General features: G+C 28.3%; 2 protein-coding genes across 2 annotated transcripts in view; one reads left to right on the forward strand and one right to left on the reverse strand.

Annotated features, from left to right (window-relative positions):
* The window catches only part of LOC107457233 (maestro heat like repeat family protein c11.1), a gene marked incomplete in the record, with an annotated part of 83,214 nt that extends 69,813 nt beyond the window's left edge, over positions 1–13,401 (reverse strand). The window contains 6 exon segments of the mRNA XM_071178017.1: positions 385–483; positions 4,326–4,488; positions 7,983–8,114; positions 9,814–9,959; positions 12,451–12,512; positions 13,262–13,401. Of these exon segments, the coding sequence (XP_071034118.1) occupies positions 385–483; positions 4,326–4,488; positions 7,983–8,114; positions 9,814–9,959; positions 12,451–12,511 (601 nt within the window).
* A 300-nt stretch (positions 13,402–13,701) lies between these two features.
* LOC107440161 (humpty dumpty) overlaps positions 13,702–19,374 on the forward strand; it is a 27,136-nt gene continuing 21,463 nt past the window's right edge. The window contains exons 1-2 of the mRNA XM_016053001.4: positions 13,702–13,855; positions 18,294–18,474. Coding sequence (XP_015908487.2) covers positions 13,834–13,855; positions 18,294–18,474 — 203 coding nt within the window. The 5' untranslated portion in view covers positions 13,702–13,833. The remainder of the gene's footprint in view (positions 13,856–18,293; positions 18,475–19,374) is intronic.

Below are 19,374 nucleotides of genomic sequence, written 5' to 3' on the forward strand. Positions count from 1 at the left end.
CTTTAAATTTAACTTTAATTGATGTATGGAAATTAGCGAGTGACCACTGATCTTCAATATCTCTCAATCAAACGTAAGTTTTTTTCACCACCAAGAAGCATATGTACCTTTATCATCCCCAGGTCAACTTTAAGCCTCTTTCATATGTTAAGCATTCCTTTCTATCAAACTCTTCAAATTCCTAAAATTCCATATTTTATTCTCCTTATTTTCTCACAGTTATTAGGATACTTAGTAATTCAGAAAATTGGAAGTCTAAATGACTGGACAGTTGAAACTTTTTTTCATTAGAAAAAGTATGATAAAAAATATATATAATTGATTGCAGATATAAAGATATAATTGATTGTAAACCAGAAAAATACTATAAGCTAAAACAATTACCAAATGCGAATATCCACTTTATATTTTCTTGCTTTACCATTCCAAGTAAAGGTAACATTGTCCCAAGAACGGATTTCAGAAAAGGAACCATTCCAAAAACTAAAATCACACATAAAACATAATTAAACAAAAATGGAGGAAAATAGTTAAACCACATATTTAGAAATATAAGCATAGTGGAAAGTTAATAGTAACAATTTTTATAATTATAAAAAACTGGAAAGCTAATGATGACATTTAGGTGGAAAAAAGATACAATAAAGTAAAATTATTGAAGAATCAAGTAATGTGCACTACAGAAAACAAATATTCAACTCAAATATAGTTAATGTATCGAATTAAATCAATTTCCTAACTTTTAAAATTCTTAATTTGCTAAATTCTTAAAGTAAAACTTATTATTTTGAAAACAAAAAATTTAAATTATTATGCCAATTTTTGTATCACAGAAAAATAAGGTCATATATCTCAATACACCTCATACCATAATATATATTATGCCCTTCAATACAATATCTGATAATATAATAATTAGAATATGATAGAATTAAAGTAATAATTGTAGAATTTAGACTTAGAGATTGAACAGCACCAAAGAGCAGTGCACATTGACCGGAGGTCAATTGTACCCGAACCCTGAATCATGATTAGCGAAAAAGCTTTATAGCTGAAACAAAGTTCAGCAAACGCCTGACAAGAATATTTTGTAATTCCCAGGCCTTAATGCAATGTTGTCCTAAATGCTCAAATCTTTGAGCAGAATTGACCTCACAATCGCAAAGTATATGTTGTGAAGTCTCCTCCTCAAGATGACAACCTTGAGAAAGAAAATCAGATTCAAAATTGTAGAATTCAATAGAAGAAGTATCTAAGAAACATCTTTGAAAGAATTGAAACTTTTTGCTGAAAAATCTTGTTTTAGCCTTATTTAGTTAGACAACATTGTCAATAATGATACCTTTAGGTGTAAGTGATAGATTTTTCCAAGACTTTAAATTTTGAAGAGGTAATGTTACTAAATGACAGTCTTTGCCACATAGTACATTCATTTACTGAGATTTAATGCATACATGAAATCAAAGAAGAAACCTAAGACATTTGGTAACAAGCAGTCAAAAAGTTACCAGTCCTTTGGCAACAAATTTAAAAATCATTAGTATGAATATTATGAGATGAATAGTAGTAGGGGTTACATAAGTGATAGAGATTTATAGATTTTGCCAGGTAGAATGTTTGAAGATAGAAAGTAAGTTTAAAAAATTATTTCCAACTGTAAATATATAAAGTTTTAACCTAAAATAAAATTGGAAGAAATAAAGTGTCGACTTAGAACCTACAATTACTGAATTTTTCACTTATGCAAGAATTTTTTAAATTTCAAATAATAAATATTCTGATTTTTTTTTATTTTTTTATGAATACAATGTTACAACAGTTCTGGAATTTTTAAAACAATTTATATGAAAGAAATATTGTAGTTATAGCGTGATTTTCCGAAGTTCCCAGCAAATAACTCACTTTTTAACATAAAGGTTTACTTTTATCAAAAATTGCTAAAAAGGGTTCAAATATAAAAACATTCATTACAAATTTTTAATAAATTAATGATATTAATAAAAGTGTACCGTATCAAAAACAAAGAATTTTTTAATTCCTTAATAAATTTTATTAAAGTTTTTTAAAGTAGATTTAAATTTTTGTCTTGCAAAGTGGATAGTGAATAAAAAAGGGTTGGGATCCTATGATCTAAAGGGAGTGGAAAACTAAAGCTGGAACTTCACTAAATCGAAAAGGGAATTATAGGGGAATTTTTTTTTCGATTTAAAGAGGATAACACAAAGAAGTATCTTTTAGGGAAGGTAACTATAAACATGTTTGTTACAGTTATGAATTTAATTACTGAAGAAAAGTTTTCCAGGATATTGGTATCTTACAAGTCAATAAAATTAAAAATAATAAATAAACTTTTTAAACAAGGACCTGAAAAAATTTTATATTTTGAAGCTAAACTTTTCTAAAGCGATGTCAATGAATCAGAGAGCCATATTAAAATATCCTCACTGTCTCTCAAAAAAGTACGGAATTTATTGGTTTTCCGAAAAGTAATAAAAGCAAAAATAAAGCATTCCTGAAATAACCTAATGTGGGCCTGAGGGCAAGAGAGATTAAGACTCCACAATTTCGCGACTAAGGGCATGATAATAGCAATGTAGTCAGCCCTGCGATCAGAATGGGGAATGTAGTCAGCCCTGTAGCCAGATCTGATCTGGGTGGGCTTTAAGCTGCCATTGTGAACTGAGCCTCAGTTCTACACATTGACAGTTCAGTGCCTTAACCACTGAACCATTGCAGCTCACTGAAAAATAATTTCACTTCAATATATGGATAAAATGGTTTTCTTCACAAATAATACAAAATTCTTTCAAAAATTAAAATCCAACATGCATTTTTTTTCAATGAGAAAGTGGAAATTGATCCTTATAATGCAGTCAAACCCCGCTATAGTGAACACGGTTTAGTGAGCTCCGGGATATAGTGAACGAAATGTTCGGTCCCCTGCCTTGCTATACATGTATAATGTTATTTTTTGTGGATATAGTGAACCAAAAAAGGGAGGAAGTTGGATATAATGAACTTCTTTCAGTCTTCAACTGATTTTTTTCTTCAATTTTCCTATAATAATTTCGAAATTTCTCCTTCAAAATAAATACATAAACCGATTTTTAAAACCATCTATAGAGGGGAATGTAGCTATAAGCATTTTTTCCTGTTTACTTCTTTTATCTCACTTTCCCATCCCTAAACAAACCAAGCAGATGTTTCCAACCCAGGCAGATGATGCCCCTGTAAGGTGTCAGTGGGATCAATATGCATTTTCTGTCAGAGGGAATGAGTAATTATTCATTATTGGTCAAAGGGTTGGACATTAATATGCAATGATAAGGCCCTCATTTCAACTCTTTTTTGCTCTCAGTTTAGTTAAAAAAAAGCCTGCAAGCAAGTGTCGCAAATTTAACTATGGCGAGCAGTAAACGTTTTGATAAAATGGCATAGTGAGAAAAATTGAAAATGGATGCAATCCAGCTGATATTTGCAGGAAATAAAAACTATTCAAATCTACAGTTAGTAACATATGGAAAAATAGACAATTAATAATTTCTGCTCATGAAAAAAATTTAGATGGCAGAAAAAAGTTGAGAAAAGCAGATCACAAGAATGTTGGAGAAGCATTACTAAAGTGGTTAGCATTCGAAGAAACCGCAATCTTCCAGTATCTAAACAAATGTCGATGAATTTGCTAAGCGATTTTACGAGACTACTTTTATGAGCTCAAATGGCAGGTTAGACAGGTTTAAAAAGCGGAATAACAGAAATTCAGGACAAATTATCTGAGAGTTGGGAAGTGTTTCCATATCTGATGTTGAGGATTGCTCATCAGCTAAAGATTACTATTTTCTTTTTTTGTATAAAAAATCACGCATTTTTGCTACTACATGATATTTTTCAGTCATTTATTTGAATAATGTGTAATAAAAGGGAGGAGTTAACCACACAAATGTTGTTAAGAACAGGAGAATATCGCCAATAATATAAGAATATATTATTGGCTTTTATATTTAGATTTTTAAAAAATATTACATTTATAATTAAAAATATATATATGCTGCTCTGTTCTATACATGAAAGCCTTTTTTTTTTGTAAATAGAAAGCGCTTCTGTTACTTTAAATTAGTAACATATATATTTGATACTATTAAAAATGTCTCCCAGAGTGGTATTAGTACTAGAGAGAATTGTAGCAGAAAGCCTGAAAAAATTCTGCTTGCAGGGAAATTTTACTATGTTTTCAATGACAACGAAAATCAGCAATAGAATATAATTACTTAGTGTAAAACATGATAAAAATTAAGAACACGAAGTACTACAAAAGATGCACTGACCATTGGCAGAGGCAAGATTGGCCATAGTTTGAAGTACAAAAAAGTGAGGCAAGACACCAGGTGTGAATTTCATAAGCAGCTGCTCCATCACTTCATTCATAAAATTTCTCCCCAAAGAAACAAGGATTCCACTGGAACAATTCTGCCACTCGGGTACGATTTCCTGAAAAATAAATGGCATAGTTAATCTGTTACACTCAAATTTCTTTTTAAAATACAATTTTTTTTACATAAAAATTACTTCATTTTTTTAAAATTTATGTTGCAGGGCAAATGAAGGTCAAGAAAAGTTTTTAAATAACCAGAGCCTGACTAAAGCAGGGGCATACGGGGCAGTTTCCCCGGACCCCACTCCTAAATCGGAGACCCCGGCGCCTAAATCGGTAGAAAGTTTTTTTTATGTTTCCTTCTTTATTGAACTTTTTATTAAACAAAATATCAGTACTGAGTAAAATCCATCAGTTTTATGATAGCTTCGTCATTACTTCATCGTATGAACACAAAAAATCTTATTTCATAAATCCATGGCTTTCTAGGGCTGAATTCAACTAAATTTTTGCAATCATGATGGGCAAATTTGGCCAATCAAAAGCTTGTATTTTAACATATAGGAAAATGTGATATGTTTACAAAAATCCGGGCTTCTGATTGACTTAATTGAGCTATCATAACTGCGAAAATGTAGCTGAATTCCATCCTAACTTCGGCAAGGATTTGAATTTTTCGCAGTTAGATGACAAAGTTAACAATCAAAATACTGCATTTCGGAAACTGCATTTGCATGATAGACATAGAATTGTCAGAAAATCAATAAAATGGACAGAACGATGTTTCGTCTGATGATTGTAGGTGATGGGAGACTTTATAGCTATTTAAGATTCTGGAGAAATTTCTTGTTATATATCTATAATGAGAAGAAAAATTTAAATACCACCATAAAGTTTGGTTCTTCATTACTGAAGTAAGGGGGGGCCAAAAGATGTTTTTGCCCCAATTAGGCTAAGTCGGGCCCTGCAAATAACGACTTGGAAATATAGATAATAATGAAGTAATGGACTTGAAATTAATAATAAAAGGTAAAAAGTTTGAATTAAAAAATTATGTACTTGCCGCAAAAATATGTGTGATGCAAAAAGAAAAAGAATAAACACTTTTATTTATTTAAAAAATTTATGAATTTTGATTTTTGTTAGAGCAAACAAATTTTTTTCATTTTTAAAAAAAAGGAAAACCTGGTCTATTGGTGTATTTTAAAATCAGAGTTGAATTATACTTTACGATATAAATTAAAAGTAGTTAAGCAAGTATGAAGTTTAATTCGGAAAAATTTTCAACCTTTAATTAATGTTATTACTAAGCAATTAATAAATACCCACCTCTCTTCCACAAACATGATAAAAAAGAATAACAGAAGATTTTGAATATGCTTTACTTTACACGTCAACTTAATATGCAAATGAAATTGTAATACTAAAATATTACATAAATTATGTGTGAAAGAATGAGTTCTCCATTTTTTCTTATTAGAATGCATGAAAAATGTCATACTATAGCATTATTTAATATCATTAATTAACAGCATTTAATTTGCTGTAGCAACTTATTTAATAAAATTATCGCGTTTTTTTTCTCTTTTTAATTGAATGAATGTATATAGTTTAGATTTTAGTTTAAAAGAGCATGAAATAGTTAAGGTATATTTTCTTAATTACAAAATTCTTGAAAATGAACAGGTCTAAAAATAAAATGGGCTGGGTACACATGGAATAGTTAAGTTGAGGTATGTGTTAGTACTAATGATTTAATAATGAATAAAAAATAAGCTACTTTTTTAAGATTTATTTCAATTTTCAACACAATGAAGCTTTTAGCATAACTAGTCTAAAACCTAAATGCTTAGCATAACTAGTCTAAAACCTAAATGCATTTCAATAATATTTTAAAATGCATTTTCAATGTTTTTCAATATTTTTGAATTATACTCATTTTTATAAAACATAAAAATCGTTAATAAAAACATAGAATATAAATTTGTCAACGCAGACAACAGAATAAAATTTCAAAAATGATTTGAAAAGTAAAATATAAAATTAAAACAAGCACTCCATTCCCTTTTATGCTTTTGATTGTAGTAGACATAATTTATTTTTTAACAAGATTAAAAATCATAAAAGTTTCTGATCATTACTTGTTCTAGAATTACATTTTTTAAATAATTTAAAAACTTTTCAGAACATGGACCTGGATATTCTACATATTTTTTTTGCCTACAGATACACATACACGGACCTACATATTTTTTTGCAAAAGAGCAATAATAGGTAAACATTAAAAATTATGCACCACATATATTTATTTAAGTAACACAGAGAACGTAAGAGCATTAGCAATTAAATTCAAAATTATTAAAATTTTAATAGAAAAATTTACTATTTTTTTTTTTTACATTTGGTTACATTTAAACTAAAAGAACCATAAGAAACAATAGAAATTAAGTCATTTCAAGGATTTTTCTTTAAAAAAAAACAAACAAAAAAAACATTTGATTTAAACTAGCCAAAACCCGGTGCAAACAGATAAATTTTTCACATTTGATACAGAAGATTGCTTTTCATTATCTGTATATTAACTTATGAATACTGAAAGTATACCTCATTTTTTTGACTTTAAATGTAAGTTTCAAAATTTTAATCATCTGATTCATAGACATCAAAATTGATGTTGAGGCACTTTTCTCAAACTTAAACGAATTCGCATTTGAAAAAATAGTAAATAACTATTTATATAAATAGTAATATACTATTATAGTACTTCCTCATAAACCGGGCGTAGAAGAATTTGTCAGTACGCTTTGTTTTATTACGTTTTTACTCGTCCAGAAGCAAATAGTAATAATGATCTGATGTGATTGGAAGTTTGCCAAATTTTGTTTTATGCGATAGTATATATGAGAGTTGCAGAATTTGCATAGAAAAAGAACAAACAAAAATGGCATATCATTTCACTGGCGTTTGAAAAGTATCACTTTGTGTTGTCTCTTTTAAAAACTATCCTACAAAGACTTATAATTAACTTTTTTCTTCTGCCCGAGACAACTCGGGATAGTAAACTGATGGTAAATTAAATGTTTTCACACATAAAAAAAATTTAAATTTCGACCTAAAACTTGTGTATTATATTTTGTTTTAGTTCCTAGCATTTATTAATAAAATAAAAAAAATTTTTGATTCTTTGCATTTTTTTCCAAACAAATTGGTAAGGGAAGCGATTAAAGATTTTTTTTAATAAAAAATTATTCTTACTAAAATAATTTTTTTAAAGGTATTTTTACTATGTTTGCGATAGTTCAAAAAATTGTTAAACTTCAGATATACATCATAATAAGAGATTAAAAGTGAAACAGCAAAATATAGGAGCATTAAGGAAAAATAGATATTCAACAACACATTTTTTTTTTATGATTTTCTCACTAAAAAATTTGATTGTAATTTTTCATATTTGTACACAAATATTTAAAAAAAAAAAATTTAAATTTTACTGAATCTCCTACCTGAAATGAAATAAGCATATTATAAAAACATATTGAATAAACAAATAAGTATGAAGTTGGTAAAACTTTTAACAGAAAAAAATATATAACAACCACAAATAATATACCTTGGTACTTGTCATCTCCTCAACAGCCAACTTAATGAGATTAACGGCTACATTAGTTTTCACAGAATTCAAAGCTTCACTACATATTTTTTCTATCACACCTAAAATTAAGATTTTGTGCACTAGTGCAAGCTGTGAAAGAAAAAAAAATATTACAAAATTGCATATAAAGATTAAGTTACAATATTCTTTGTCAGCATTTATAATTCTAACAGAAATATTTTTTTCGCATATTTCAAATAATAATTTAAATTATTTTAAACTATAAAATTTTTAGTATTTATATATTAACTAGAATATTTTTTAATATGTTTCAAACTATAACATGAACTATTTCAAACTATAACTCTATTTTCAAATTATAATATTTTTGGTGATATTTGAAACAATAAATTTTTTAAATATATTTCAATCTATAACTCAACCTGTTTCAAACTACAGTGGAACTCCAGTTTTATGTTGTCCATTTTTCAAGTTAACTCTCTTCCTATGCAATTTTCTTCTGGCCAGTGAAAATTGCCTATACCAATAATGTTAAATTATTCCAGATTTTACGATACCTTTTAAAGAAAATCCCGCTTCATACGCTTTTCTAACATATCAAAATAATTATTTCTCTACAAAGCTGGAAGTGTTGAAGTGTTTTTTTTTTTCTTCCTTTTTTGTCTATTTGAGATTTGTCTACAATTTGTTTGTAGCTCTTCTGACATTCTTTCTATTCCATGTTACTACCCTTTTAGGAGGATATTTTCCCTCGAGTCAAAATCAGAAGGGACATGGGATGTGCAAAGTACGGGAAACAAGGTTAAAGGTAGTATGGAAGCTTAAATTGTAGAATTTTTTCCAGCAAACTTCAACTTCATCTTTGAATTATTCAATGATTTAAGAAACATTACACTAATAAACAGGTTAGGTAATCATTTCTTTTTTTATTTTAGTGACCAGCAAGATGCTTCTAAAGAATAATAAATATCTCTGAATTTTATTTCTATAGCGTTGGATGCATTGCATTACAAATAGGTTTGCTACTCGAGGTTAATTGCTTCCCGGTATCCCCAGGGAACATTGGCAGTTTGGAATAAAATTAAATGTCTAAAGGTATTCCGAAGTCGACAACAATCTTTCAATTCCTTCAATACCTAATTTAATGCCAGCTTTAAATGATAATGACGAAGATGGTGAAAAAATATCTGAGGATATACCCACAATCGATCCAAAGTTAGAAATTATAAGAACTCTTAAACATTTGTGAATGTAAACAATAAAGCAAATTCTCAAATACATATCAAGTATTGAGAGGGATATAATTATAATTGTATCTAAAAACATGTAAAGATTCCACATTTTTTATAATAGCTCATCTCGTAATTTTAGATTTTTAAAAAATATATTAGAAATTTTTTACCCGATTTTACATCATCTCGCTTCGTGTGTTTTTTAATGCCAATTTGACTGAAAACATAAAATCAGCATTCGACCATATAATGTATTTAAAGGCATAATGATTTATCATTCTTATATGATATTGATATTTTTATTTCATAGCTAAAGGATATTTTGAGAGGTAGAACCCTATCAGAACCGGCCACTTTTACTTGGGTGAATGATCTGAAAATGGGTTAACTTCAAGCTGACACTTTGACATAAAACTGTAACTTACAAAATGACAGTTTATTGTCGTAGTAGCTGTGTGTTCTTTTTATCACCAAATCTATAAATTTTTGCTAGTTTCAAATTTATAGCAGAATCAAAAATTATTTGTTTCAGGGACGGCTGAAATTCTCTGGGAAAAAAAGAGAGAGAGATAATGAGGAAAAACTTTGAAACAGACCTTAGGATGACGGCCAAGGTAGGAATGGCAACTAGTGAGAACTAAGTTAGGTTGATGTTTTCCAATGCTACACAAGGAAGTTTGAATAGCTTGGGTCACATTGTCATTACGATCAAGAGCTGCATCAATCAAAGCAAACACAATATCTGAAAAATAAAAAAAATTTCTAGCCACAGTAATAAAAGCACTAGGTCACTTCCTTTAAAAATTAACAAATATAAGATACAGTAAAAAGAAATAATAAATAAAGTAACTAACAGATACAATAATATACTTTTCTAAACAAACTATTCCCTCATATGCAACAACTAATATCTCATGTTTGAAAACTTAAAATATCATTAAAGCAATCGGCAATAAAAAAAAAAAACATTTAAAGTTTATGTCATGTCAAATTTAGAAAACTTATTTAAAATTTAAAAAAGAGAAAATCATGCAGCAAAATGTGTAAGTTATCAAAAATGATAAACTTAAGGTTCAATTTCCGAAAATTATTCATAATCAATAATTTGAGACTATTATTTTTTCAATAAAGACAGCTGTCATTATTTAAAAGATAGAACTGATTTTGCTGATTATAGTCTTTAAAATAAGAAAACTTTAATTAACACAATAATTAAATAAATAATTTTAACGTGCCTCTTTTCAAGTTTCTGATATTAAAAATAAACTGTAACTATATGTATTAAAATCATATATCTCTACCAGGATGAATAGCCAAATCTTTCAATAAAAAAGCACCTTAAAAGTACTTTTTAAGCACTCCAAAAATATTTTTAAGCACTATATACATTGATAAAATGCAAAAAAAATTACAAAGACTTCACATGATCATAATAAAATAACCAGTTTTCTGACAAAGAACTATTTTCTTGATTATATTAACTATTATGAAAAGATCAAGAAGTTTCTCGGTTCGGTATCAGAGGGTGGAAACGAAGCATGAAATTGAGAATATCTTGCAAAATGCAGCAGAGATGCACATGAGATTGCAATTACCTCATAGAACAGAGCTCAGTATATGCACATACGGACTAGTAAGTATTTCATCGAACCTGCAAAATGATTGGCTCTTTCATACACTATGGACCAGCAGGATGCCGAAATAGATCGTGGTTGATAAATATTGTGAAAACGTTGAATAAAACAATGTGAAAAACACATTTTTGCATAAAATGTGGTGAAAATTGACATGGTAAAGAAAAAATTCTCATTTTCAAAAAAGGAAAATTAAGCACATCTTAAAAACACCCAATGAAAAAGGCACCTTTAAGGGCTTTTAAAAAACTAAAATAAGCACCTTTAAGCACTTTTTAAAAACGCTATGCACCATGTCTATTACACACAATGTTAAACAAAAATGATAAGTCAAACTGTTAATATAAGAAGCAATGAAATTTTTATCAGCTGTGAACTTTGTTGAGTATACGAAGGAGCTGTGGTGCAATCAGACCTCCTTTGATCACCTTCTTAAAAACACCCAATGAAAAAAGCACCTTTAAGGGCTTTTAAAAAACTAAAATAAGCACCTTTAAGCACTTTTTAAAAACGCTATGCACCATGTCTATTACACACAATGTTAAACAAAAATGATAAGTCAAACTGTTAAAATAAGAAGCAATGAAATTTTTATCAGCTGTGAACCTTGTTGAGTATAGCAAGGAGCTGTGGTGCAATCAGACCTTCTTTGATCACCAGAAATATGAAACTGGTAAGAAAAGAAGTGGTATTGAAAGAATTTAATCTTAGACTATGTCAACCTTCATCTATCAAAATTTACCTCAGGGTGGAATCAAGTTAACGTGTCTTACATACTGGTGATTTGGTATTTAATATTTTTAGTGGAAGTTACGCTATATTATTCCCCTTCCAGAATTTTATCTGTGATAGAATTCGATGAACAGATACCACTAGTTAAATCATGCTGTTTATTTATTTATATTAATTTTGCTCATTAAATTTTTTCTTCATTTATTGTTTACAGCATTTCTCTCATTATAATTTTTTTTCCTCAATTTTTTTTCTTTAGAGCATTTCGCTCATTTTTTTTTCTCTTCATTTTTGTTCATTGACAGGGAGACTTTAATTACTTCACTGTGTTTTATTTCTTCTTCTTTCTTTGAGCAGAACATTTTTTAAGAAAATCAACTGCTTAATGTGGATCATCCATCAATATTGGAAAGTTCTTATGACGTCCGGAGGTCACCGATGAGGGGATTTAATCTTAGACTATGTCAACCTTCATTTATCAAAAGGTACCTCTCGAGTGATTCAAGTTAACATGTCTTATATACTAGTGAATTGGTATTCAATATTTATAGAGGTAGTTATGCCACAGTATAAACAAAATGTCTATTAAGATTAAAAATGTTTGAAATTCTATGATATAATATGGCTTGGGTATGAAATTTATTCAAGTTGAATCTACAGACCTTTTTTCTTTTTAATACGAACAATAAATTTTCAAACACACACTTTTCCATGAAAAAGTAACATTTTTATGACTGCTTTGTTCATAAAATGTATGAGGAAAAAGAAGCATAGCTGCAGATGTGTAAGACTTATGTTCATATGCTTATAATTTAATGATTTCAACAAAAAATTTTCCTTTTTAAATCGAATAAGTGAATAACTTACTATCAACTTGGCCACCCGTCGTAGTGAGAGTATCTTCTCCTGTACCCCCTGGCATCATCATTCTGTAAATAAATAAAAATTAGTTTTATATATATACCTGATAAATACAAGTTTCTTATAATTTTGAAGAAAAAAAACGAAAGGAAGAAGAAGTAACAGATACAGTAGTTTTGGGAATGATTTCTTAGTTGCCTAATACACCGCTGAAAACACCTAATTAAAGGTTAGATAGTATTCAATCATAAAAATTTAATCTTATAATTATGCATGTTTCTATAAAAATAGATTTATGAATATACAACATTGCGTTTACATTCATTATGGCGGAATAGTGCATATGTCGGCTATGTACAGCTTACTAATTTTCTAACCATTTCTCTCATCGTTTGTTTGTTGTGCATCGTTGTACAACTAGCGTACTCAGTAATTTTACATTTAAAGCAGTAAAAACTCTTCATCATACATCAAGTTAAACAAGTTTTAATTAAATCATATTTTTCCTTTAGCAAATTCGTTCAGTTTTGGAAGAAAATGCTCTCCTTTCTTAACTACATAACAATGTTAATTTTCATAGCATAGATAATTAAACACAAGAGAATGCTAAGATGGCTTAAAACTGTTTGAAACCAGACTATTAAAAACTGATTAATTAAGATAAATCACAATGAAAGTGAAACAATCTTACTTTTGAGGTTAATTTAGAGATCTGATGATAACACAGGTGATCTGATGATAATATTATTACCGTATGAAGCTTCTATACATTTTATTTATGGCTTTTATTTAAAACTCCTAATTTTATCAAACACACCTTCTATAGTTGATCAGAAAACGTGAAAATGATTCATTTATTTGTTGACATCATGTGATTAGCAGGAACAGAATGGAGTTAAAATAGAAGAAATTCTTTACTTAGATTGGTACCTGTGAAGCCAATCACATTAAAGATCTCTTGTTTGGGTTATAGCGAATGTTTGAATGATTATTTTAAGTGCTTATTTGAGCATTAAGCTTAAATAGAACTTTATCTCGCATGTACGTCTCAGCACATAAGTCGAAATAAATGCAACCAATGAAAAATCGTTTGACTCGCAATAGCCACTCGTGTTCATTTCTACAAAAAGAAAAATAAACCATTAACCGTAGCTGATGTGCAAGCTTGTTTTGTTTGGAACCGAAATTTAAAATTCGTTGCCTTTGTTCAATTAAAAGTCCTATTAACCTAAAAATTATGTAAATGTTTACATCTTTTCTATTAAACTTTAATTAATTTCTTCTAGAAGCGCGTCCATTTTAGTGTCATTGTCATAAGTTTCGTTAATTGTTTAAATATTTGATCAGTTGTATTTGTAAAGATAAAATGTACATTTCGTAGTAATCAACATGATAGCTTCAAAAACAATTGGTATGTTTTTATTATTTTTACTTTTGATTGTTTATTTTTGTGTAAAGCTATAGATGGTCTGTTTTAAAGACTTCATAATTGAATTGAAATTCTCCTTATTTTATTATCATCATTATTTCACGTAGATCAATTTTTATTTTTCAAATGAAAGCTCTTGTATTCCAATCGACTCTGTTGAAAATTTAAGATAAAAACTTATTTGTTTCTATTGTTCTTAACCTAACAAACTATGTATGTTAGTCCTATTTCTTCATGCCTTCTTCCCTTTTATCTTTCTCAAACACGTAATTCAAAGTTTCCTATTTTTTGCCCCATTTCTAGCTGCTTCAAACTCTTGAACTTTATTGTAGATTTCTACTCAAGCATTAGCAATTTGATCTCTTTCTAAAACTTTCTTAACACTAAACATGCCATAACTGGTCAATGACCATTTAANTGGTAGTTTTGAAGTTTATATATTTTCTTGGCAAACTTCAGTTTTTGACATTTTTGACGGTTTAAACCAGTATTATACCCTCGTCATGTCAAAAACCACTTTTTGACGTCAAAAACCCAACCCTGATTATAATAAAGTTCTTTTTTGTTTATTTCCTTCCTAGCATCCATATTTCATGCATTCAATCAAGAAACATAAAGACCGATCATTTGACCGGCTATGGTAGAAATAGGTATATATTAAGTGTTGTTATGTTTAGTGTTAAAATTCTAAATAGTAGAAATTAAGTTTCTTTAGTTACATTGTATCTAGCATCAAATCGTGCTCAAAACAGGTAACATATTTCCTCCAAGGTTTCTTGATTTGTATTTTGTTAAAATCATGACTTAAATCAACTGTAAGTGTGATTTTTTTTTTTCTCGATTAAATAAGTTAGTTGAATGTTTTATAGGGAAATGGTCGACATACAATTAAAGTAAGGTTTAAAGAAATACTATTTATTTTCTCAATTCAAATGTTAAAAGTATTAATGTGAGTTTTTTTATTTGTTTGCTGGCCTGTTTTCAGTTGTTAATTGCTTTTACAATAGTTAAAGATACATTTTTATTCTATTTTGATTTAATTTGAATCAGGAATTTACAATTACATGTATTACGCATTGTTATTGAATAACTTTATAAGCTATTTTTTTATACTTTTTGTTATGAGTTATTTTTGATAATATTTTGATTATAATTACTTACTAATAAACTTAAAATTTTAAGTGTAATAAATTGGTTTTTTATAAAATAAAATCACGAACTCTGGTTTTATTTTGATATAAAGAAGTATTTACTAGTAGTAATTAACTAGTAGTAATTTACTAGTAGCCGCTTACCTGTATTAGAATTCTCATTTTTTTTTTAATACCATTATTAAAATGCATGGAGTTACAGTACTATGATTTCATTTATTAGCCAGGTAGCAAAATTTACTGATTGAATCTGTAACATTATCATGTGTAGAATTTATATGCAATTTCAACACAAGTAGGTAGAAATTGTTATTGTGAAAATTTAGCTTTATCTGTCCTACATTTTTCAAAATTTACAAGTAAAAGGTCCTTATTGTACAGTGCAAAAAAAGTGAACAGAGTACCCTGAATAACTTTTGATCTGATGATCGAATCTTTACGTTCTAGAACTGGATCTTAATGGTTTGAGAGGATGACTTTAAATATGCTAATTAATTAGTGCAGGCGATATTTTAAGTTACAAAATCAAACACAAAAACATATTTACTCTGAATAAATTTAAAAAAATTTGTCGGATTCCGATTTCCGACCCCCAAAATCTAAGAGGGACAGCAATCTGGGATCATTATTCTTATTCATACTTAGTAGCATTTTTCATAATTATGGTCCTCATAGTTTGGTTGGGTGACCTGTCCAAAGTTCAGACCCCTTAATGCTCGTTTTGCTGTTTGAAAAACCGTATGTTTATTAAAGAAATCACATTTTTGTGCCTAATTTCTTAACTTAAAATATCGTCTGCACTAATTAATTCGCATGTTTCAAGTCACCCCCTTCAAACCAACAAGATTAAGTCCTAGTGCATAAGTTAGTTCAAAACATTACTTCAAAAGTTATTCACAATAGTCCATTTATATACTTTTTTTTTTTTTTTTTTGCACTGTGCATAAAAATTTAATGCTGTTTAAGTTTATGAATAAATCACTGTACAGTTAATTGTGTAAACAAGTAGCATAAGAAAATATTTATCTTTTATTATTTGCAGTGTTCCCTAAGTTCAGATTCTTTATTTTTATTCTGAACAAGTTTAAAACTATTTTAACTGTCTCAAATTTTTTTGTTCCATTTATTTGTTTGATTTTCAAATATAAAAAAAAACTTAGATAAAAAATAACCTGCAGACTTATAAATTTATGAAATCAAACAAATTTTATAAACTCAGCAATTAAATTTTTGTAATCTGAGTAAAAAGTTTAAATTAAACTTTATCTAGTGCTACATGATTATTGGATACTGAACAAATTTAACGTATTAAGTATTGGCAAGTTTGTATTGAAATTTTTTCTATTAATAAAATTTTGTTTTTATTTATTTATTAACCTATTTATTTATTATTATTATCATACTATATGTCATAGTACTATATAGTATTTACTAATTTCATAGACTAATGTTAAAGTTTAATTGCAATTTATATTACTTTAGAATACAATAAATACAAATTATTAATTGTATTTCAAATTGATATTTGTGATATATTTTTTAACACCAACATTCTAGTGAGCTCAGATTTGTAGTCATTAGAATGTGTGTATTCTGTACTTAATAATCTGTAAGAATTTTTTGTAATACAATGTTGATTACGTTACTTGTGGATTAATTTTAAATCATTCAAAATTTTGTTTTTATAAAGGGTTTTGATTGCTATTTAAAAACTTATATTGAAAAATTAACCCAAAAATATGATAAAGTAAGAAAATATTTTCAAAAATTGTCACTTCAAATAAAAATCATTTATGACTGGTAAATTTCTGTATATTTTTCTCCTTATAAAATAGATAATTTTGCCATTTTAAAATTGTGGCTTAAAATTGCATCCAAATTTAAAATTCCACAAAAATTATTGTCCATAGTTAAATTTTGCCTTGAATTTAATAAAAACACTCATTAAACACTACTAGCACTGAAAGTTATTTTCATTATTAGAACATTTTCGACTAGGTCATACAGAAAAAAGTTTCACAGCGAAAAAAATGTTTCTTAAAAAATAAAGGTCTGTTAGAATAAATTTACAATAGTGTTTAAGATAATGTTCGAATGTTTAAGATAATGTTCGATTGTTTAAAATAATGTACGAATGTTTAAAACAGTGTTTTCACTACAGCGCGAGAACGCGAGAATCTCGCGTATTTTTTTCTTTTCTCGCATTAAAAAATGATTACCGCGAGAAATTCGCGCATTCTATAAAATTTCAAAATTCGCGAATTTCTCGCATTTTGGAAAAAGCTTCGAATTACGCCAATTAGAATAAAATCCATTTCACTTTTCTTCCTGGATCTTTCATTATTTTCTACATTTGCCCCGTTATCTAGATTCCCTATTTACCAATATTGTTCAGAACTTTTTCGAACAACAGAACGCAACCCCTCCGAACCTAGGAACCCCTTTCAGAACACATTTTTCTGCAACCACGTGTTTACTGCAGGTAAGGTTTTTTCATGTAAGACGTTCAAATTTTTTATGCACTAATGTAAGATGGACAAATACCTAGTAAAGGCAAAATCTTCTATAATGAAGTAGCAAGAATATTCAATGCTTTAAAAAATAGAAGACGTTAAAAAGAAATCTCACTTAACTTTCTGAAATCTCACCCTGTTTTTGAGAAAGGGTGAGAAATTCTCACCCATTTTTTTCTATGATGAAAACACTGTTAAAATAATGTTCGAATGTTTAGAATAATGTTCGAATTTTGTAAAGTTAACAAAGGAAGACCCTTGTTGTTTCATCATAAAGTCAGCTAAAAAAATCTGGCTTTGATATGGTTTGAGTGACCGGTTAGATTTACCACATTGCACTATCTGACCAAACTTGTGCTACATTTTCGTACAGGACATCTGGGGAAAAAAGCTCCTCTTTTCTCTAGATTGCAATGAGAATGGTGTTTGCGTGAGAGCTTGCTTTATTAAAAGTATTTGTCATACTACCGTTTTTCCTAAAGTTGAATTTTTGAAGGTACCACTAAACGATGGTAAATATACCCAGGACAGAACCCTGCAATGTAATTTAGTTATTGATACATATTTTTAGATTGTCCCTTTTGGTTGCAATAAAATTTAATAATTTTTATTTTCAAACTTGTTTTTAAAAGTATGTAACAGAAAGTAAATAGTGTTTACAAGAAAATTGTGTTAGTTATTGCTAGATCTTCATATTGCTTTTGTCTAATTTTTTCACTTTGTTAAAATGAGTTAATCTTGTGATTTTTATTTCAGAAAAAGAGAACATGAACATTATGCAAGTTCCAACTTCACCTAGCTTTTTAAAGCCTAAACCTATAAAACTAAAAAAGAAAGCTCTGAAACCTACTGCATTACCCCTGGATGAAGTTGATACCAATAAGAAAAATGTTGGCTACTTGACAAAGTCTCCAAAACTAGCTCACAATCCATTTCGGTATGTCAATTATATAAATATCTCTTCGTATTGTAATTGACTGTTCAGTGATTTAAGATCTAAATACTTTTGAAATTATTTCTCTAGTTTCTGTGAGATAATTCTCTGAATATAGTCCAGGGGTCTGTCTAGGTTTTTATGAGAGGTACCTATTTTGTGAAAATTAAAAAATCAACACAAGAATATGGTAAAGTAAGAAGATATTTTCAATAATTGTCACTAAAAATTAAAATCATTTATTAATGGTAAATTTTTATGTATTTTCCCCTTTATATTCAAAAATAATTTTGATTTTGTAAAATTTTGTGCTTAAAATTGTATCCAAATTTAAAAATCTATAAAAATCATTGTCCAATGTTAAATTTCAACTTGAATTTAAAAAAAAAAAAAAAAAAAAATATGCATATGGACCTTATTTTAACTTTAATATATGGGGCACATAATCAGTTTTAAAGCCTATGTAGGATGTAATTTATAATTCAAAGGACAAACGGGGTGGCTGGTTTGCCCTGAAAACCCCACCTAGGATGAACCCTGACTTTAAGATAAATAATTCTTAAATTATCAAGAATTAAATAATTTTTTTTCAACCATGAAGAAATATATTATTATTATCAATTTTGTTCTCATTTAAACATATTTTGATCCACCATGCTGACAAACGTTTGCGATAACCTCGAGCCAGAATTTTAATACGTGGTTCGGCTTTCATAATTGGCTGGCATATGAATTATTAGATCTATGTCTATTGTTTATAGTAACTACACAGCTGCAAAATAAATATTCATATAATTGTTCAGTTGAATTACATTGGGAAAGAATAATTTGTTCATTAACAATAAAAGAATTCAATAACAAGCAGATTAGGATTAGAAAATTAGCGCCTACCTAATCTATTAA

This window comes from Parasteatoda tepidariorum, chromosome 2, assembly GCF_043381705.1.
Source record: "Parasteatoda tepidariorum isolate YZ-2023 chromosome 2, CAS_Ptep_4.0, whole genome shotgun sequence".
Classification (NCBI taxonomy): Eukaryota; Metazoa; Arthropoda; class Arachnida; order Araneae; family Theridiidae; genus Parasteatoda; species Parasteatoda tepidariorum.